At 37.8% G+C, this 23,333-nt stretch overlaps 2 protein-coding genes across 2 annotated transcripts; both read left to right on the forward strand.

Annotated features, from left to right (window-relative positions):
* Positions 1 to 10,992: 10,992 nt before the first annotated feature.
* Positions 10,993 to 12,105, forward strand: LOC137724822 (disease resistance protein At4g27190-like). The gene has a single exon (XM_088693384.1). It carries the CDS (start codon positions 10,993 to 10,995, stop codon positions 12,103 to 12,105), a length of 1,113 nt encoding a protein of 370 aa, XP_088549510.1.
* Positions 12,106 to 20,535: 8,430 nt separating this feature from the next.
* Positions 20,536 to 22,102, forward strand: LOC137724823 (acyl-coenzyme A thioesterase 2, chloroplastic-like). Its single transcript, XM_068463503.2, has 3 exons — positions 20,536 to 20,764; positions 21,024 to 21,152; positions 21,857 to 22,102. The coding sequence occupies exons 1-3, from the start codon at positions 20,549 to 20,551 to the stop codon at positions 22,025 to 22,027; spliced, it is 516 nt and encodes a 171-aa protein (XP_068319604.2). The 5' UTR covers positions 20,536 to 20,548; the 3' UTR covers positions 22,028 to 22,102.
* Positions 22,103 to 23,333: the final 1,231 nt, after the last annotated feature.

Here is a 23,333-nt window from a genome sequence, read left to right on the forward strand (position 1 = left end):
GGTTCCTTTCAAATATCTCAAAATCCTCTTTACTACAATGAAATGAGAGGCCATTGAATTCTGCATAAACTAAGACACTTGATGCACAGAAAAGGCAATGTCGAGCCTTGTGAATGTAAGATATTGCAGAGCACCAACCATACTTCGATATAATGATGGATTAGAATAGGGCTCACCATCATCCTTTAGCAACCTGTTGTAGGGGAGACAGGGTATATCACATGCCTTTTATTCAATCTTTTTTGTCTTAACAAGTAACTTCTGAACATACTTTTGTTGACAGACCATTCGTAGTCTAAGAGATCTGAATCCCTAAGAAGAAGTGAAGAGGACCTAAGTCCTTGATATCGAATTCTAAAGTTAAATCAGCAATCACTTGTTGTATCTTAGTATTTGCACTCCCTGTGATGATAATATCATCAACATATAATAATAATATCACAATGTTGGATCCAACAATTTTCACAAATTAGGAAGAATCAGAGTAAGTGTTGTGAAATCCCAATTTAGGTAGAAAAGTGGTAAACCTATCATTCCATGCCCTTGGGGCATGCTTCAATCCATAGAGATATTTGTGCAATTTACACACTAATGAAGGATTATGTGGATCCTTAAAGCCAGGTGGCTAAGCCATGTACACTTCCTATTGAAGAATGCCATGTAGGAAGGCATTCTTAACATCAAGTTACCTAAGAGACCAATTGAAGTGTGCAGCAAGTGCTAGAACAATCATCACTGTGGTGGGTTTAACAATAGGACTAAAAGTGTCACTGTAATTAATACCAGGTTCTTGATTGAATCCTTTAGCAACCAATCTAGCTTTATGCCTTGCAATTGACCCATCTGAATGTCTCTTTATTTTGAAGACCCATTTGCACCCTACCAGATTCTTATTAACTGCTAATGGAACCAAACTCCATGTTCCTTGACCATGTAATGCACTAATATCCTCTTGTATGGCTTGAAACCAAACTGAACTCTTAAGAGCTGCTTTGTAAGTTGAGGGTTCACAGAGAGACATATACATCCTTAGAAGCAGCAAGTGCAGACAAAAACACTTTTTTCTTACTGATACCACTCTTACTTCTGGTCTGCATAGGATGGAGATTGAGTGGTGGTATGGAATTAATCACCTGAAGTGTTTTAGGACTATGATCAAGTACCACAGGTATATGATTGTCAGAAACTACACCAGTAATGGACTGAGGAGGTTGCTGTGTGGTTAAGGAAGGTGATGGTGATTGAGCTATGTGTGGAGACAATGCAATAAATGATGAGTGTAGTGGTGACTGAGTGGAACTTGGAGAATGAGACAATAAAGAAGGTACTGGACTTGTATTAGGATCTTGGGGCAATATTGTGACTACATTTTGTGGTGTAACTATAGGAGGAGAAAATTGATCATCAAAAGTCACAGAACATGATGATTTTGGATTGGTATGTGCCAATAGGTCCTTTATAAGGAAAATCATGTTCACTAAACACAACATGTCTAGAAATAAAGAACATGTGTTTAGAGACTGCATAGCATATGAACCCTTTATATATGGATGCATAACCCAAAAATATACATTTTGTTGTCTTGGGTTAAAGTTTGGTAGTGTTATATGTTATGAGAAGAGGGTAACAAGCACAACCAAAAGTTTGTAAGTGTTGAATCACTAGAATTGCACCATACAAGGCTTCAAATGGAGATTTATTGGATAAAATGGGTGTATGCATCCCATTAATAAGGTTGATGGCTGTTTGATAGGCAAAAGACCAAAACTTAAGAGGCATTTGAGCTGTTTGAAGTAATGTGACTGCTGTTTCAATGGCATGTCTGTGTTTATGTTCAGCCATGCCATTTTGTTTTGGAATGTAAGGGCATGATTTTTGATGTAAAATGCCTTTTTGTAGAAGAAATGATTGAAGGGGTTTACTTATGTACTCACCACCACCATCACTTTGCAATATTCTTATTTTTGTAGAAAAATGAGTGAGAACATAAGCATAGAAACCAATAAAGGTAGCACAAAGATCTAATTTATTTACCAAAGGAAAGATCCAAGAATACTTGGTACATTCATCAATAAAGGTAACATAGTACCTATATCCATCCACAGACACACAAGGTGTAGGACCACAAAGATCATTATGCACCACTTCAAAAGGAATGACATATTTATTGACACTTGGTGAAAAATGAAGTTTGCAAAATTTACCTTCTAAACAGCTTTGACACATTACAGAACTAGAGTTTTTAGGGAATACAACATTGGATTTATGCAGCATGAGAGGCAATACAGAATTAAACGGATGTCCTAATCTATTATGCCAGGTAATAGAGTTAACAAATTGACCAAGAAGAGCTTTATTATGAACCGTGCCTTGAGAAGCTACAGAACAAACATTGGCAAGGGAAGACATGGGATATAGTTCATTACTACACAGTCATTTGTAGAGTATCTTCCCTGTGGCCTTGTCCTGAATCCAAAAACAGAAGGCATCATATATAAGCCAACAGTTATTGTCCAAGCAAATTTTGTGAACTGATAACAGATTATGTGATAGTTTAGGCACATATAAAACAAAATTTAGTTTGATAAGATGTATTGAAGGCTTGATAACAATGTTACTAATATGTGATACATGCAAACCTTCACCATTTGTGGTATGAATGACTTCATTGGTGGGATACGGAGAAGCCAGAGATAAGTTGGAGATATCGGCAGTCATATGATTTGTTGCACCAGAACCCGTGATCTATACTTGTTAAGTAGATGTAGAAGCATGTGAAGGATTTGGTTGTGAAACCATAGTATGGTAGGCATGTATTGGAACCTGGGATGGAGATTGTTGTCCAAGAAACTGTGATTGAGCCCTTTGTTGTGGATAAGCATCAACCGGAGAAAATTGGTACCCTTGCTGTGAATGTGAAGACATTGGAGAGTAAGCCAAATTAGCTCCACCACCAATATAATTGGGACCCTTCTCATTATAGAACCAAAACCAGGTATTATGATTGAACCTCCCACAAATTTGACATCTTGGCTTCTCAGGTGGAGCAAAAGGAATAGGCTGCTGCGTATATGGAAATTGACCAGGTATACTAGGACTTGGAGTTTAAATGACATGGGTTGAGCAGACATGTACTGTCTAGGTGAAAAGCTTATTGAGTGTTGATTAAATATGCCCTTGCCTTTGTTCTTATTGGCATTAAACTGCTTGAATCCACCAGATACAAAACTGGATTGATTAGACCCTCTCTGAGTTGAAGTATTGGCAACTATGGCTGTCATAAACGGTGCAATGACAGTGGACTCGAGAATGGCTTCTTCAGCAAGTAATTGTGTTCGGAATTCGTTCAAAGAAATGACACTTTCACGCCCCCTTATCACAGTCCGAATGTATTGTACTCTGCTAGTAAACATTTAATGCAAGTATAACAATATCTTCATCAAGAAAATAAACCCCATCAACAGAAAGATAATCTCTAGCTTCTTTTATCTTCTGTAAGTATTGAGTAATAGAATTAGATCCCTTTTTAATTATTTGCATATTCGATTTCATCTGAAAGATGCTAGTCTTAGAGACAATTGAAAACTGTTCTTGTAATCGAATCTAGAGATCCATTGAATTGGTGCTCCCAATAGCATAGGACATAGCCACATGGCTCAAAGATGCAATGATTAATTGCATCAGGGCTTTATCATGCATCATCCAAATTAAATACGCATCATTCACAGAGGAAGAAGATGAATTTGACGAATTTACATCAGAGTCTCCAGACTGAGTATTGAATTGAGCAGGACAGGGATGTGAGCTATCAACAAACCCTAGGATTCCATTACTTTCAAGCAACAATTTCATTTGGAAATGCCAATTTAGATAGTTCGATTGAATCATCTAGTTTAACATTCATAGATGTGGAAATCTATGAAACTAAAGCATTTATCGGTGATTGAAGAAGCTATAATTGAGAAGTAGTTACCACTGTTGCTTGATTACAAGTGAAAGACTTCTGTAATTTGGGAGAAATATCTCTGAGAACGTGCACCGAACACCTGGAGTGCATAACTTGTAGAAGACGAAGTCGCAGTAGCAGACCCTTAGGGATGAAGAAAACCCTAGATTAGAGAGCAACCGAAGTGAATTTGATATAGAACCATGAGCAAGAAGCAATGCAAGAAGAACTATGAAGATTCAATCAAGAACCACGAGCAAGAAGCAAGATGAAGAATCGGAGCAGCGGAAGACTTAGATCGAGATCAAGCGTGAGCTTTCATGGCAATTGATACCATGTTAACCAATAGAAATGTAGTGAGAGAGACACCAGAATAGTTCGGGTCTTTTACGACTTGACAAATACGGCGTGCAGTACTGGTATGCCTTAAATAATATCATTCACGACATTCATAAAGTTCATGTCGTAATACTTGTGCATAATCTTTCATTCACGGCAATACTTTTGTGCAAGTCGTTAAACACAAATATTTACGACTTAAGCATGTGTGTCGTATTTGACAATTTATACGACACACTTTCCTTCTCTTTTAAGGCTTCACGTTATGTTGTAATGTGAATTTTTCATATATTTGTGTCCCTACCTTTTATGACACGAATGACACGGTATGTCGTAATATTTTCATGTTATGTCATAATGTGAATTTTTCATATAATTGTGTCCCTAACTTTGGAAAATTAATATTTTACAAAGAAGCCAAAATTTTCTAGTCAATCAATAGACATTTTGACGCTGAAATTTTTTTAGTTCCCGCTGAAATTTTCCGACATTTTATTATTTTTTATTAGACCAATCCATGTGTTTTGGGGTGCCCAACACCATTACACTTGTTTTAGTTTCCCAATGTTCAAAATGGAGCTTTTTGGCTTTTTGGTTTGATTCTCTTTTCTTTCTCCAGAGTCCCTAGCTTCTACGACTCATCAAGCTCCCCGCCTAGCAATGGTGATTTCCTAATCCAATACATCTCTCTTTTCTCACTTGTTTATTCATTTTAGAAAATGCAATTTCAATATTTTTCTTGGAACTTTTTTATTTTTTACCATTTGGTTTTACCCTTTTCAGTGATATAAATGTTGAGTTTGTAATTATGATAATGGATGTAGATTTCAATCTTTGTCTGGTGCTATGTATGCATTTGTGAGTATTTGAAGGAATGTGGCGTGAATGAATATTGGACCGTGCTTTATTCTATTCGGCATGGAGATGTGCCTTGGTTGTATGATTCTTGAAGCCTTTGGTGCTTTCAAAGAATGGTGAAGTGAGTTTTTATTTATGACAGACATGGGTAGGCTTTGTTGGGTTGATTTAGCGAAAAGAAAGTGTCAAGGAAATTGAAATTGGTGGCCTTTATTGTTGCTCTGAAGCAACCATTTGCATGGGGAGCCTTTGCCTTCTTGATGGAGACCCTTTAATTTTTTAGAGGCTGAAGATATCCCCCTCTACTTTCTGAGAAGAGAAAAATTTCAAGCAGTGAAACGCCTTTGGATCTCGTAGTCAAAGCAACCAGAAGATGATTAGAATCCAGAAGAAAAGTAGTTTATTGGCACGACAATTGACTGCAGCCTCTTCCTGTGGTAGTTTAGGAAATAACTACTTTGACTATAGAATATGTCGTCAGCTACCATTTCCTGGTTTATGAACTATTATGTTATTTGGAAAATTATAAGATTATTAGTTAATAATTAGGAAAATCATTCTGGAATTTGCATCCGCGCATCGTTCTTGTTGGTCCTTGAATCTCTTGATATTCAAGGACTAGTAGCAAAATGCAATTAATTGCGGTTGTATGATTGACTTGTGGACATAAATACCTTTTTTATGTGTTCTGGTGTGCGAGTATAGCCGCACGGGAATTGAAAGCTAACAATATAGACTCAGCCAGATTCCTGTCAATCTGGTATTTACAATTTCAAAGGAGTGCCAACTATGGAGTACCATCCGCTAATCCTTCTTTCTTATTTTCGAGTAACCATTTCCAATAGAACCCTTAATAACACATTGGAGGTACTGAACTTGGTTAGGGTAGTGAAGGCGATTTTGGGCACTATTCTACTTGTCTGTCTTCCACAGTAAGTATACAAATGAAGACATTGAGAAGGAATGTTAAGGTAGAGTGAAAGCCTAAACAACCTCTGTGATGTCCTCTGAATGTATGTGGGAGTGTGTGTCCGTGTATCCGCCTGCAGGCGTGTGTTGGGCTGGGGGTAAGGTTACTCGATCATTATAAACTTGGGATCATTACAAAGTAATTTTGTTAGTTTCTAGACTTGTTTTCAACTTGGGATCATTATAAAGTATTTGATTGCTGTTGGGTTGTTCATTTACAAGTGTGTCTATTTTCGAAAAAGTATAAAACAACAGATAGCGTATATGATTGATGGTTTCTTTATGTAATCCATATGAATGTTGATATTGTGATTTGTGATAACCAAGGAAAACTGAAGAAGAAGAATTTGAATGCATCAACTTCAAATTACACTTGGAGGAAAAAGATATTACAATTCAACGGAGTAGAAGTTGTATGTTCCTTTGGTTAGGAGTTAGGACTTAGGTCTAAATCTTGTAGATTTTAGATGCATTTGTTGATGTGATAAAGTTATGCATCTTTCATGTCTTCACTCCTTAAGACTTGACAGTTGGATGATACAAGTTGGATGTTGGATGACAAGCTAGGGAAGATTTGATATGTTTTACAAATAGTTGTGGTTCATTTTGAGAGTATATGATCTCCTAAAACATTGCTTATTTGGCTATTCCAGGTTTGATAATATGCCTGCATCGTTGCTTATTTGGCTTATCAAGGTTTCATCACTGTCAATGCATGCCTAGAAATTCAGGAATAACAAATTATGTAAATGAGTAGTCATTTATTTTCATTATTGTAATTGATGGCTTATTTTGTGTCTTGCCTTTGAATATGCTAAGTTTTTGTATTACAATGCTTTTAAACTTGGTTTTGTTTTTTGTATATGTTTTAGTAGCTACTATGTTGACTGCTAAAACTAGAGAACTCGACAATGTAGAATGTAGAGTTTAATTGGTCTACAATGGATAAAGAATGGGCATACTTTCCAAGGTTATATTCTGAACTATGTGTGTAAATGTTAAGATTTCTTATTTATATTCCACACACATTGAATCTTCCAAGCCTCAACCTAAATCTTCCAACCTTAATGATTCTTCTTGTAACTAAATTATAATTCTCCCCAACCTCAAGGGACTAAGTGCAAATTAATAAATTGGACCAGGACTAGAGAAGTTGTTGCACTTGCTGAAATTGCACCACAAATCCTCAAGATTTGGTGCATTTCGCGCCACTTGGACCAAATCATTGGAAAGTTTGGGTCCTTGAGATACTTGTATCAAGGATAAACTTACCTTGACCAATACGTAAGTTTTTCTTCTTGATGATGCACTTCTTACTAGTACAATCGCATGGCCAATCGAATCTATCTCCTTTGACTAGCTCTTCACTAAAAAGTACTAATTTTGGCCGTGATGCTTCACTAAATTTATATCAATTTCAACTTTAGTTATTTCTTGTTTTTTCTATCACTTACTAGCTATATATATATATATATATATATATATATATATATATTATTTTATTTTATTTTATTTTTTTGGTCCTACAGATTTGAGAATTAGCTCAACACTTCTTTCTTGGTATGGTGCTCTTTTGTGATCAAATTGGTTGCTCCATGAACATGGAGGGTGTGTTTGGGAGATTACTTTTTGGTATGATGTTGCCTTGTAGTCATCATTAGTTTCCTCTGTTAGCTTTAGGATGTGCATAAGTTGTAAGAGGAACAAAACAACTCAGGTTTTTTTGTAAACTTCCAATTGTACTGTAATTGACAATTTTTACTAATTAATCTAAGTATTTAGAGCTTAATGTGTTTACGATTATTATTGTTAGCTTTCTATTGTACTCCTTACAATATTAATTTAGATGTTATAAAGTGAGGTCCATCTAAAATGAATTGTCAAAAAAAAAAAATTAAATGTAAACTACGACATGCAAAATCAGCCGTAATTGCTGATGGTAGTCTTCTTTTATGATGTACGTTGTATGCCGTAATTGCCTTCACAGTATTACGACACTCAACAAACACCGTATCAAATATAAATTATTGCAAACAAGTATGCCGTAATTGTTTTCGCAGTATTACGACACTTAATTAACGTCGTAACTAATACCAATTAACGAGTGCAAGGAACACCTTAAAGAGCATTTACGACGTGTTTGCTCAAATTATTCACGGGTACTAGAGAACGTCGTATTTGACAAAACATCTTTTACGACAGGGACTTTTACTGCTTGGGGGCTCATGTCGTGAATAACCATTTACGGCACCCTTTGTGCGCCGCAAAAGACCAATTCTGTTGTAGTGAGATAGAAGAGATTCGAGAGATTTTGGAGAGAGAAGTAGAGAATGGAAAACTTCTGTATATTGATTTCTTAATCATTAAACAAGTACACTCAACAGTATTTATACACTTCTCAGGGCTGGTTTGGTATTGCTGTGCTTTGAAAAAAAGCTGATTCTGCTGTGCTGTGAGAATAAGCAGAAGAATGTTTGGTAAACTTTTTTGTAAAAGTGCTTTTGAAAAAAAAAAACAGTATTATAGTGTTTGGTAAACTTTTATGTAAAACAGATGTGAAAAAAGCCGATTTTTCAAAGCTGGGTTTTGCAATTTCTTGTTTTTGGCTTTTTTTCACCCAAAACTGTGAAAAAAAGCTGAAGCTGAATGTTTACCAAACACAAAAACAGCTCCCAGCTTTTTTTGATACCAGCTTTTTTTAGAATTACCTCAGTGCCAAACCAGGTCTCACTACTTCTAACAGCTTAACTGACTAATTGATTCTCTAATATTCATACAAGTGGTAAAATCTTAGCCACACAACCTATCTCTATCAATGAAGAGGCAACAAAGAGAATTGTTTTCCCTCAAGTAAAATCTCTCCATCTTGATAATTTACCTTCCCTCAGAACATTTTGCCGTGCTCTTTGCGCTATTCACTGGCCATCGTTGACAACTTTGGTGATTGGCTGCCTTACCATGGAGACGTTTGTTCCATAATCTGAAGCCACGGGATCAATTTATGGCGTTCCAAACCATATTTTTAATGAAAAGGTTTGCACATCACTCTAAATCTATGCTGGCAAGTTTTATCTTTTAATCATTGTTCTTAGTAACAAAGTTCAATGTATTTCAGGTTGGTTTTCCACTTCTGGAGACGCTAGAAATTCGTGATATGCAAAATTTCGGAGAGTTATATATGGAGCAGGGAGCTTCTACTCTACTCTTTCAATGAACTCTGAGACCTGCACGTGTCCGATTGTAGCAACTTAATTCTTCTGGTAACAGTTGAGGTGCAGAATAGATTGCATAAACTAGAGAAGTTAATTGTGAAAGGTTGCAATTCCCTGGAAGTTTTTTGAGTCCACAGGGTCAAATGCCAATGAAGAACACACTGCAACACTTGCTCAGTCAGGCAAAACATCTTCAATTTCCCAACCTCAAATGACGCAAATCAGGGGTTCCAATCGAATTCAAGGCTTTCAGTTAACATCATTACACATATCTGGTTGTGGCAGTTTGGAGTTTCTACTCTCTCTCCTTCCATTGCTAGAGGTATGGTGAAACTCAAAGGTCTATCCATAATTGAGTGCAAGAAGATGGAAGTAGTAGTTGCAAAACCGCTAACGGATGAAGAATCAGAGGATAACAGCTTGCTCCCTCAGCTAAGTTATTTGGAACTTCGCGCTCTACCAAATCTCATAAGTTTCTCTCAAGGCAAATGTAATTTAGATTGGCCATCACTGGAAGACTTAACTGTTGAAGAATGCCCTCGAATGGAGAATTTATATTTAGGTTCCCTTAGCACACCAAGGGAAGTAAAGTTAAGCATCAGCGGTGCCAGTGAAAATCTTCAGAAGGAGCTGAACGACAGTCGGAAAGAAAATCTTCAAAAGTATTTTGTATTTCTATTGTCCAGTAATAAACAATTTCGAAGTTGTTTTGCCTTCTAAGAAGGTTTACCATCCTTAGAAGGGATATGGTCACACATCCAAATATGAATTTCTAAAGTTATCGAAATTATGAGATTTGGTGCATCTGGTCACACATGTAGAGTTTTTTTTTACCTTATAATTATAAGTTCTGGTATTAAGCTACAAACCACTTGCTATAGAAAAATAAACATTAAGATGATATGGTTTATGCTAACGACATTTGACACCTTTTCATTTTAGAATGGTTTTCAAATAGGTTGCACGATTTTATTTTACACCAAGATTTCAAAATTGCATCAATGTATATCTTTGGTTTGGTCAGTCATCTCTTCAACCTTGAGGTTTCAAAATTGTTTCAATTTATACCTTTCGTTTTGTTAAACGTTTTTCAACTGTTAACTACCGGTGTGGAAAGTGCAGGACACGCAGAGGGCATTTTAAGTATACAAAAATAATGGCACGTAAATTAGTTTTAAGTCAAATTTTTTTGTCGTCTTATTTTTTGGCCTCTTAGATAATTCCAAACCCTTGACCAGATTCTAGCCGTGGCTAATTACTGTTAATCCTTTCCTTTGCATACAATATTAATTAACAAAAATTCCCCCAACAATATGCAACGCGCCATGAATTGGGTTTTGAATAAGTATTTTTTTTAGCTGCTATTTTTGACTGCTACTAGAATGATATATATACATACTTTTATAACAATCTTCCAACTCAACTGCGGCTAATTATCTTTCAAGTTAATGTTTGTTTAGACTTGACTAGTCACCGTTCTCCTTTTCCTTTTGCTGACAAACTAAGTTGATTTTTGTGAGAAAATTCTGCATCAAGAGCATATATTTCTCTAATCAACAAACCATATATTTTACAGAAGGAGGTGGTACGTACAATCAAGACGAACTTGTTCTTTATTAGCTGCTTATTTTCATCCGTTGTTTCTATCGTTCTATGATCAAATCTGTTATGGCTCGTGATGGGGCTAGCTCCTCGAGAAGATCCAACTTCACTGAACCACCACCCATGAAACTTTCGGAGCGCTTGGAATACAGACCACCATGTACAAGGGAGGTCTTGAGGGCTCTGCAGGATGAAAATATCAACTTGATTAGCATTAATTGTGGGGAAATCAAAACAGGAGATACGGTAACGATGAAAGAGTTCATGGAGAGAGTCAAGCAGCAAGGTCTATTTGAAGAAGTTGTCATGACTGTTGTGTCCCTTGATCCCAACTTGAGACGAATACAAGATGAGATTGCAGATAATCTACAAGTGAAGTTGGGAAATGGGAATTTGTTTGAACGGGCAAAGGTGCTGCGTGCTCGAATGTCCAGAGACTCTAGGAGGTTGCTTGTAGTATTTCTTGATGTCCGGGAAATGCTTGATCTTGAGGCCATCGGAATCCCTTATGGGTCACCCAACGGAAAGTGTAAGATAATCCTTATGTTGGGACTCCGGGATGAATTTAGTGTGAGCATGAGAGCTCAAAGTAGCTTCCATCTGTCCGGCAACAAGAAGAGTTTACCCACTGGTATTTTGCCAGAGCAAGAAGCTTGGAGTTTGTTTAGAGACATGGCAGGCAGTTCCATTGAATCTCCTGAGCTACGGCTGGTAGCACAACAGGTTCTGAGCGAATGTGCCGGTTTACCAATTGCAATTGCAACTGTTGGAAGGGCACTGCAGCATAAAAGCAAGCAAACGTGGGAGGATGCACTGAGACAACTAAGAAAGCCTTGCCCCGAAAATATTCCAGGGATGGTACAAGAAGTGTATCGGAAAATAGAGTTGAGCTACGAATGTTTAGGGAGCGAGGAAGCGAAATCATTGTTTCTGTTGTGCTGCATATATCCGGAAAGCAGTGATATACTGGTCCATGATTTAGTGAAATTTGGGGTTGGACTTCAGCTGTTTAAAGACATCGATTCCAAAAGGGAAGCAGGAAAGTGTGTAGAAACATTGATTGAGATACTCAAGAGTAGTTTTCTGTTGTTAGAGAGTGATAAGGAAGGATGTGTAAAAATGCATGATACAGTGCACAAGGTAGGGTTATCAATAGTAGCTTCAAAGGGGTGGTATTGAAGAGTTGGCCTTTAAAATAAGGATTTGGGGGAACACACACACAATTTAATTTTTTTGGGGGCTGGATCAAATGTAACTTTGACGGGTCATGGAAGGAGCGGTCGAGGAAAGGAGGAGCAGGAGTGGATGCAGTCGCACAGAGCTCCAAATTTGAAGAGGTTCCAAAATTTTTGCCATCTAATAATATGGAATAATGTTCTATTTTTAAAAAGTTGTTTTTGTCATCACTTTAAAATCTCATTGTGCACTCTTTACAAGTGCAATTTTTTCTTTTCTGAATATAAAAATTTGGAGTATGATCCTACCCTACAATGAAATTTCTTTTTGTGTTAATAATCACCTAAAAACGAAAAGTGAGATATAGTATGACACGCCCCGATCCCGATATTCCCCGAATACCAGGATAGGCACGTGCTGGCCGACACTCGAGGGTGACGAAAGCCATTTATTGAGTGCAAATGCTGAAAACAAAGGGTAGATAAGGCTTATAAATATAAAAGAATAATGAATATGCATTTAAGGAACGTGTTCAGAGCATACAACTAACTAGAACACTAAAAGAAATAATATAAAATTGAATGAAACAAAGGATGGATCCTACACCGAGAGGCTAATGCAGAAGTGCCTTGAAGTCGAGATTGTATGCCTCGATTCTAGATCCTGAAGGGGGCGCAAAACAAACATGAATGGACCAAGTTGATATATATATATATATATATATATATATATATATATATAATAAAACAGTTATCAACGTACTAACCCCCAGGTTTTATGAAAACACATATATATCATGATAAACATGGGTTTTCTGAAACCTAGCATGCCATGCAATGTCTCAAATCATAACTTGCATACATAATAGTCACTAGTGAATGTCCAATATCTCTCCAAGCCCCATGCCGGCTCCCCATCCCTGTGCTAATAGCTAGAGGAAACACACTCCAAGCCCTATGCCAACACCAAACAGTCGCCCAGGACGGACTGGAATCTATCCCTTCGTCCCGTAGCAGAATAGGGACCATTAGGTAAGTACAAAACAATTGAACATACATATATTGAAAAGCAACTTCATAGTTTAAAGTCATCCATCATCTATACTATAAAGAGCTGTTCTAAACATGTTCTAAATATCATATTGTCATCCATCAGATATTCTATAAGAACACGGGTTATAGGAAAAATAGTAATAATTCAAAATAGCCTTAGTAAGCATGTTATCTCAAAGAGTTTCATAGAACATAATTGTTAAATCATGTTTTTCCATGTATGCATTTCTACTATTAAAACATGCATTTTTAGAAGGGGTCCATTCACAGATACTTAGCCGCTGAAGAGCCACGCAACTAGCAGAGACAAAACGCCATAATAAATTGCCCTTAAGCACATAAAAGGTACAATTAATCAAACTCTACTCAAAGGATTTAATTTGGGAAAACGGATGTCCAAAACGGGTCTAAGTGTCGAAATTAGCCTATGAGGGGTCTCGGACGAAAACTCGAAAAGTCAACGTTGATCGGTCAAAGTCAACACTCACTATTGACCGGATCTGGGTCAACATGTCAAACTGGTCATGGTTTGGATCCGGATTGGGCCTGAGTTTTAGGCTTGGGTTTTGATGGGTTTGGAGCCTGGGCTGGTGGGTTTAGGCCGAAAGATCATAGGTCTAAGGCCTGGTTTTACTTGGGTCTTGGGTTGAGGAAAAATAGGATGGGCTCCCAAGGGTTTCTGATGGGTTTTAATAATTGGGTTAAGGGCTTTGAATTGGTTCAGGGTTGGGCCTAAAGGTCTATGGGTTTTGGGTTCTTAAGGGTTTTGGGATGAGTTTCAAAGGGGTAAAGGGTTGGGCTGCCCAAAAGGGCTGGTTTTTAGCCCACCAGTTTCATGGGTTGTCGGACCCAACGAAGGAGAAGGCCGGAAAACACCTCGAAAGCCTCGTAGGTCGCCGGAAACTGGGTAAGATTCAAATGAATATAACTTCTTCAATACTCAACAAAATTAGGTGATTCAAAAAGGAAAGTTGTAGTACTCAGCAAGACGAAGAGATTGACCTTGCATGCCAGCCAACTCGCCATGGTTTGGCCAGAAATTGCCTCGAAATAGGCAGTGCTCTTTGGAAAACTAGGGAAGTTTTCCCCCGTGAGGTTCCTACGTCCAAACATCAATAACACTTCTTAAAACCACTTCCCAAAATACATTAAGACATGATCTACAACTTTAGGATGAGGGTTCAAGGCTTACCTTTGCCGGAAGAAAAGGAAACTCACCGGAGAACTTGGATGAACAGTATAGGCCGAGAAAAAATGAGGGGTTCGGGGTGTTCTCATTCGATTCTAAGCTCACTAGGGTGTTAATGGAGATATTGATGTTGTTGTGGTGTTGTTTGTTGGTGAGAAAAACCCTCGAAGGGGGCTGAGGTAGAAAGAGCCGAGATGGAGTGATAAGGGAGAGTGAGGGAGAAGAGATAACTGAGAGAAAAGGGAGGGAGAGGCCGGGGACACAAATCAGGGGTGGGCCCCCTTGGGCACACCATTTAAGACCCAAAAACCATTTTTAAAAGGAAAATATCCCCAAAAGTAGTGAAAATACAAAAATACCCTTTTTGTTCCGTAAATCCCGGGACGAGTTGTTACAATTTACCCCCCTTAAAAGAATTTCGTCCCGAAATTTAAAATCACTTACTAAACTGAAATACTCGAAAATAGGAGGAAGAATATATGTATAAAGAGAAATCAAGTCATAGTGGGTGCATCAAAGAGAATATGCCACACCGTTGCGAACGGGTTGCAAAATCCTCTATCAGGCCTCCAAGCTCTTACTTTCTTCCCCATCAGTGTAGAAGTAGAAACATACTTTAATAAGATATATAGTCGAAATATATGGACGTAAGGTAAAAAATAAGTACGCAAAATACAGCGTCAAAATAGATACGTACTAACATATAGGCCTGAAACTCGTGCTTAACTTAAAACTGAAAATGGAAATACTTCCCCCAAAACATTTGTAACATCAAAAACAAATAACTAAAGTAAAGGAAGTTAAAATACCTATACTGAAAATTCAAAATTGGAAAATGAATGGGTCTCGCCTAAGTATACAAATGTCATGTACTCTGAGAAAATGTGGGTCTTTGGGTTGAGCTCCAACAATCGCAAATCCGTAACAACTGCCATAGATGGGTCTTCTTACCCACTTGCTTAACGAACCCAACGAATAAGTTTTCAATACCACAGTCGGCCGCTCGCGATATCGATCACGCATTTGTTGTCTCGGTATGTAAGTAGTAATTTCCTAAGGGTGCACAATTTCATATGTCGTAAATTCGACCCTCCGAATACCAGTTCACAATACTCATCTATCAACTAGTATTGCCAGTAGAAAACTCTCGTACCATGTCGCAAAAAATGCCATACTCAAATCGAACAAAACAGAAATTGTCATCGTAAGACTCTATTCAGCACCCAGCATACTATCCTCTTAGTTCTTCCAAATATGACTAACTACTCCAGTGTTTTGCTAACAAAGAACCCATTTGAAAACTCTACCTTGGGATTCAAAAGAAGTGGCTACCATGTTGATAGTAAACCCAAAAGATCGAGCCAAGCAAGCAGAAAACGAAAAGCCATATTTCCCAACAAGCAGTATCTTTAGGGAGCTGTTGCAGTGCTAAAACCACCTCTCCATTTTTTCTTAGTTGTAGATTTCTAGTCAAACAAGATCAAGGTTAGTGGAAAGAAGACCGACTCATATGTAATCAACCTAGAAAGCAAAAAGAGCACACATCTTTCGAAAGAAGTGTAAAGATTATCCAATTCTTGCCTCAACCATGTTGTGGTGCCATTACAGAGTGCACCAAACAGATTTGCTAGAAGCATTTTGACATCCACATACTCACAACAATAAGGTTCAGAAGTGAAGCGGTGGAAAGATGCATTGAGACGAACACATTACGTTGGAAAAAAATCGATGTGATGCCTATGAATTATAGTAAGATTGTGATACAATCCGCTGACCTTCTGTACTAAAACCTTCATCCAACTCTTACTAAAAGACTGCACAAACCTCACGCCCATGTGCTCGCGAATCGAATGATCCTGGTGTTAAGTAATGGAAAGCTGCGTTGAGGCGAACACATCACATCATCGAAAAGGTCTACCAAAGTACGATATGATGGTTATGAATTGTAGCAAGATAATGAATGGTGACCATTCAATTCAGCGTGAAGATAGTGATGCAATCTGCTGCTCACCTGCATCATAATCTTCACCAGTCTCTTACCAAAATACAACTTAAACCTCATAACCACGTGGAACTCTTTCTGGTAAGTCTGGTAAGCTTGTGAAAAGATTATGCTCCCAACATTTCTGTCTGAATCGATAAGAATTAGGCGCACATTTCCGTCGAATTGATCGATCGTGAATTATTCACTGATTGAGAGAGAAACCATGTCGAGAAGGCTAAAAAAACACTCAAGAATTTGAGGATCAAAACAGTCCATTAAATCTAGAGTACAAGATATCTGGATGAGTGAGAAATCATGCCGAGAACAAACGTTTTTTTTTTTAGATCCAGTTCATATTAAGAAACAAACCAGCGAAGGAAGGTGAAGATACAGAAATAGTAGTTACTGTTTATGATTATTTGGTCAACCATCACAGTAAGGTTGACTGGTTTCTTAGCCAAAAAGGAAATAGATCTAAGCTCAAGAGTAGTTAAAAACTGCTTAAGATTTGACGAGGCCAAAGACATTTCGAAATTCACAATACTTTGTGAGAGCTAAATCAAAGTTCAAAAATTAAACATATAACCTCTGAACCAACATAATGACGAAGAAGAAAGATACAAAGCAGCTTGCGTATGCATGCAGTGACACGATTGGCTACCTTAGTGATGCTATTGAGCAAACCAGAGCTTAATGAGTCCAGAGAAGTTTAGAGCCAAGCTTGATCTTCCACAATGATGAATATGGTGGAATCTCAAGCCATTACACTGAAAATTACAAGGCTGAACAGTTAGTGGACAAGAGCACTGGTCAGTTGGGTTACAAGCAAGAGGCTTAAGTTCACCTCTACCGAAAAGTATGTGGACACTAAGCTAGGGTTTACCACCTAGTACTAGACCCAGGTGAAGTTCAAGGAGGCTGTTTATCCAACCAAGACTGGATCTTCATCATCCTAATCCAACTACAACAACAACAAGAATCACAACTCTTTGGAAATTGGTGAGAATAACGTATACTACCGAAGAGTCACTTAAGAAATTATCTAATTTAAACGAAGTCAATGCCCGAAGAATTTGGTGTAAAGCTGACGGTCAAAGGTTAAAGAACTTGACTTCGGGGTTGGAATAAGTAAAAAGGTTATCAATAGAATAATCGTCGAGAATTGTTCTAAAGATCCGCACAAATTTCTTCAGTGGTAATGAGTCCGAGAACATTGATTTGCTCCTATTAACTACCACTTACTAAACTTCATAACAACTAGCGCTTACTCGCCTTCTCCAACACGTACTTCGAATGTTTTGAGTAGTTGTCACTAAGATATGACTCTGCCCGCCATTCCTAGGGAATGCATGTCGCAGAGTACAACACCGCTTCAAATCTTCCAAATTCGACTCACTTAGGTTTTTCTGTTTCCCAACACTCCTAGGTAGATCCAATTATGTCTGCAATTCCCAGGGAATGCATGTTGCAAAGTATCGATCCAATGTTGAAATTCATCCAACAATCCATGTCATCATTACTAAGGCACAATCCCAACACAAATTCTTGTATTTCAACCAGAAGATGACAATTCAAACAAAGAAAGGTTCACACAACAGCGCCGAATGGCACCAAATCCGGAAGTCGTGACATCCAAATGATGTCATGACAGACACACTACTACAGTGACAGAAGATCCTAAATATGCTCTGAATAAACCATGCTCTGATACCAATCTGACACGCCCCGATCACGATATTCCTCGAATACCAGGATAGGCACGTGCTGGCCAACACGTGAGGGTGACGAAAGCCATTTATTGAGTGCAAATGCAGAAAACAAGGGGTAGATAAGGCTTACAAATATAAAAGAATAATGAATATGCATTTAAGGAACGTGTTCAGAGCATACAACTAACTAGAACACAAAAAGAAATAATATAAAATTGAATGAAACAAAGGATGGATCCTACACCGAGAGGACTCGAAGATGCCAATGCGGAAGTGCCTTGACGCTGAGATTGTATGCCTCGATTCTAATTCTTGAAGGGGGCGCAAAACAAATATGAATGGACCAAGTTGATATATATATATATATATATATAATAAAACAGTTATCAACGTACTAACCCCCAGGTGTTTTGAAAACACATATATATCATGATAAACATGGGTTTTCCGAAACCTAGCATGCCATGCAATGTCTCAAATCATAACTTGCATACATAATAATCACTAGTGAATTTCCAATATCTCTCCAGGCCCCATGCCGGCTCCTTGTTTTTGAGCAAACAGTCAGAGGAAAATTACACCCAGGCCCCATGCCGGTTCCCCATCCCTGTGCTAATAGCTAGAGGAAACATACTCCAGGCCCTGTGCTAACACAAAACCATTGAACATACATATATTGAAAAACAACTTCATAGTGTAAAGTCATCCATCATCTATACTATAAATAGGTGTTCTAAAGTCATCCATCAGATATTCTATAAGAACACGGGTTATTAGGAAAAATAGTAATAATTCAAAATAGCCTCAGTAAGTGTGTTATCTCAAAGAGTTTCGTAGAATATAATTGTTAAATCATGCTTTTCCATGTATGCATTTTTAGAAGGAGTCCACTCACAGATACTTAGCCGCCGAAGAGCCACGCAACTAGCGGAGATAGAACGCCACAACAAATTGCCCCAAAGCACATAAAGGGTGCAATTAATCAAACTCTACTCAAATGATTTAATTTGGGAAAACGGATGTCAAAAACAGGTCCAGGACGTCGAAATGTTTAAATCAGATCTCTATTTTGGTACAGCGAGAGGGAGTTTACTATGGTCAGTGCAGCTTGCATTGCGGGAGATGCCCGCCCGTGAGGTGTCTAAAGACCGGGTTATCTCTTTGAATTAGGTTATTCACTGGGTTGTTAAGCCATCGAGTCTTCTAGGGTTGATAGCCTATGAGGGGTCCCAATTAAAAACTCGAAAAGTTAACGTTGATCGGTCAAAATCAACGTTGATCGTTGACCGAGTCAACGGTCAGACCGGGTTCGGGTCAACAGGTCAAACGGGTTTGGGCTTGGATCCGGATTGGGCCTGAGTTTTGGGCTTGGGTTCTGATGGGTTTGGAACCTGGGCTGGTGAGTTTGGGCTGAAAGGTCCTAGGTCCAAGGCCTAGTTCTACTTGGGTCTTGGGTTGGGGAAAAATAGGCTGAACTCCCAAGGGTTGCTGATGGGTTTTAATAATTGGTTAAGGGCTTTGAATTGGTTCTAGGTTGGGCCTAAAAGCTTGTGGGCTTTGGGTTCTTAAGGGTTTTAGGATGAGTTTCAAAGGGGTAAATGGCTGGTTTTTGGCCCACCAGTATTATGGGTCGCTGGACCTAACGAAAGAAAAGGCTAGATTTCGGCCGGAAAACTGAACAAACTTTAAACATTAATAATTTTGTCAATACTCAACGAAATCGAGTGATTCAAAAACGTAAATCATAGCTCTCGATGAGACAAAGAGAATGGTACCCGCACAACGGCTAACTCATTGTGGTTTGGCCGGAAAACACCTCAAAAGCTTCGGAGGTCGCCGAAAACTGGGTAAGATTCAAATGGATATAACTTCTTCAATACTCAACGAAATTAGGTGATTCAAAAAGGAAAGTTGTAGTACTCAGCGAGACGAAGAGATTGATACCTGTACACCGGCTAAATAGTCATGGTTGGCCGGAAATTTCCTCGAAATAGGAGGTGCTCGTCGGAAAACTGGGGAAGTTTCCCCCGTGAGGTTCCTACGTCCAAACATCGATAACACTTCTTAAAACCACTTAAGACATGATCTACAACTTTTGGATAAGGTTCAAGGCTTACCTTCGTCAAAAGAGAAGGAAACTAGCCAGAGAACTTCGGTGAATAGTGTAGGCCGAGAGAAAGGGAGGGGTTCGGGGTGTTCTCATTCGATTCTAAGCTCACTAGGGTGTTAATGGAGATATTGATGTTGTTGTGGTGTTGTTTATTGGTGAGAAAAACCCTCGGAGGGGGCTGAGATAGAGAAAGCCGAGAGGGAATGATAAGGGAGAGTAAGGGAGAAGAGAGAATTGAGAGAAAAGGGAGAGAGAGACCGGGGACACAAATCAGGGGTGGGCCCCCTTAGGCACACCATTTAAGACCCAAAAACCATTTTTAAAAGGAAAATATCGCCAAATTTAGTGAAAATACAAAAATACCCCTTTTGTTCCATAAATCCGGGAAGGATCTTCTGTGATATGCCTGCCTTGGCAGACGGAGATAGCATTCTTCTGAGGGACACCCGCTTGGAAAACTCTTTGATCTGCCAACCACAACAGAGAAACATGCATGGTCGAATCTTTGGAGGGTTTTTGATGCACCGAGCATTTGAATTGGCTTTCTCCACCACTTATGCCTTTGCAGGCTTGGTGCCTTGCTTTCTGGAAGTCGATCATATTGACTTCTTGAAACCTGTGAGTACCCCATTGGCATCCTTCTTTTCAATTGTTCAAATCATCCATATCATCAGTATTTTCTCTTTCGATCGAAATTTCAACGCATTTTCTGGTCTCTTTTTGTTCTTTATTCCATCCAAATTATCTTCATTCTGTTTATTTTGCATCTGGATGGACACCGATTGTGACTTTGAGGAGATGGAAGAATAAGCTGGTTTTCTATTCATCCATTTCTGTGCTAGAAATATGTTTGAAATATGTATGTTTTAATGAGCAGGCGGACGTTGGAGATTTCCTGCGTTTCAGATCATGTGTTCTTTACACAGAAGTTCATAATCCTGATCAGCCTCTAATTAACATCGAAGTTGTGGCCCACGTTACTAGGCCTGAGCTCAGGTCTAGTGAGGTATGTTCCTGTAACTGCACGTTCAAAGAATTAAGGGTAGTTTGGGATTGCCGTACTTTTTTAATAAATTGCTTCTGTTGTATTTTGAAAATAATTATCTATAAAATAAAGCAGTTGAGCGTTTGATAAACTGTATTTTTAAAAGTGATGTGAGTACAAAATGCAATGTAAAAACATTATCTAGAAGAATAAATAGTGTCATTGTTTAAAATTAAGAAGCTTAGTAGAGGAATTAAAAATGTTCTAAAAGCTCAACTCCACTTTTTATTAAAAGAAAATTAATGAAAATGGTTTGAAAACTTTGAGTTTTAACGATAAGGACAAAATAAAGGGTAAAGTGAATAGTACTAGAATTGACTTTTTAATGTAAAAATGTGGTTTTTCGTTAAGGTGAACAGTACCAGGAGTTTTTCGTTAAAGTTCTCTTTTATTAAAACAACTTTTAAAAGTAACTTCCAAACTGTTTTTAAAAGTTGCTGTCTGGAGACCATTACTTTTAAAATAAGAAGTATATTTTCGTTTTAACAAACACTTTTTATTGATTAACTTTAAGTAAAGCAGCTTTTCGTGAAAGGAAAAAAAAAAAAAAAAACGATACCAAATTGAGCCTAAGAAAGCTTAAGTTTTAGCTTTAAATCAATGCCATTAGAAGTTGACCTTGCTACAGTTCCAGTTACATATTGCTTTGCTCGTGTTTGAAACAGGTTTCAAATACATTTTATTTCACTTTCACCGTACGCCCGGAGGCAAAGGCCACAAAAGATGGATTCAGGTTACTGAATGTGGTTCCAGCAACAGTGGAAGAAGCACGCCATATAGTAGAACGCATGGATGCTCAAGCCTTGCTTTCAACAAAATATTCAATCAGCAAATAAACACAAATAATTACGAGATAGTTGATATGTATTTTAAACAGCAAGGGGTGCTATTTATCTCAGAGTTATATATATGTTGTGCCGGTTAAACAAAGGAGAGTGTTATTCACACACTGCCTTTTATTTCTCACACTTTATTAATTCTTGTTCTTTGATATTCTCTAATTTATTAGATTCGACAGTCGCGATAATGTGTGGATAGCACCATCCTAGATAAAATGTCATGTAAAATTGTCATTCAACTATTCAAGACCCCATATTTACTTTTCATCTCTGATTTGTGAAGCAAAATCAATGGTGCATATCCATATTGTGCGTGTGAAAGAATTATTGTTTAGAGCTTGTGGGATACGGACACGGTTAGTTAGGGCAATATGTCCGTTGCCTTGCATCTAGGGTTCCAATACCCAATCCTTGTATTTTTTTTTTTCACACCCCCATCTTTTTTTTTTTTTGAATAATCGATATTAAAAATATCTTAGTATTTTTTTTAACAATTAATATTATCCTAACTAAGAGATGCGGAAGGCTTAGCCTCATAATAGGCTAGCAATAATACGGTTCAAATTCGTCTTTGGCAATAATAGAACTAAGATATTTTATTTATTAGGAAAAAAAAATACTACTAGATCATAATACTAAGTGGCAAGAAAAGTTAATATTCGAACACACTAATTTTACTAGGCTGACATGTTCTTCTGTCTCTTCTACCCCACAAAATTCTCCCTTTTCTTATAAAGAAATTAGAAAAAGAATTTCCAGAAAAAGTAAATAAATAAATAAAAAGGTAATTTATCCTTGTTGCTGTCCCTTTATTTACTTTGGGTGGTTAAAGTCAAAGATGAGGATATAACACAAGAAAGTAAAAACTAGGGTCCAGTTATAAGGAAATTAGTGTCTTTACATGAAAAGGGTTGGACATTTCAACGCTCACTTTCCGTCATTTTTTCAAATTTGCAGTAAGCAGCAGAATCTGTTCCCTTCAAACATGCATGCGATATCATGTCATGTGCCCCTTAATTGAAAACGACCTCTCTTCATGGATTCTTTTACCAAGAGGAGTGGACCTCATATGTTTCAACAAGTCATTCAGGCAAACTAAATTTGACTCCTGTAAAGTTTTTACCCCGTCACTTTATTACCTCTATTTTTAAAACGTTGCAATAGTATCTTTAAAGTTGTATTTTTTTATAACCATGCCACGTAATCCAAAAACTTGATTGTTAATTGATGATGCGACAAATGCAAAACCAATATCCAGGAGAAACTTTTATGGCACAAGTCAGGCTAGAAATGAATCGTCTAT

Source organism: Pyrus communis, chromosome 5 (assembly GCF_041283825.1).
Source record: "Pyrus communis isolate YQ-2024b chromosome 5, ASM4128382v1, whole genome shotgun sequence".
NCBI lineage: Eukaryota > Viridiplantae > Streptophyta > Magnoliopsida > Rosales > Rosaceae > Pyrus > Pyrus communis.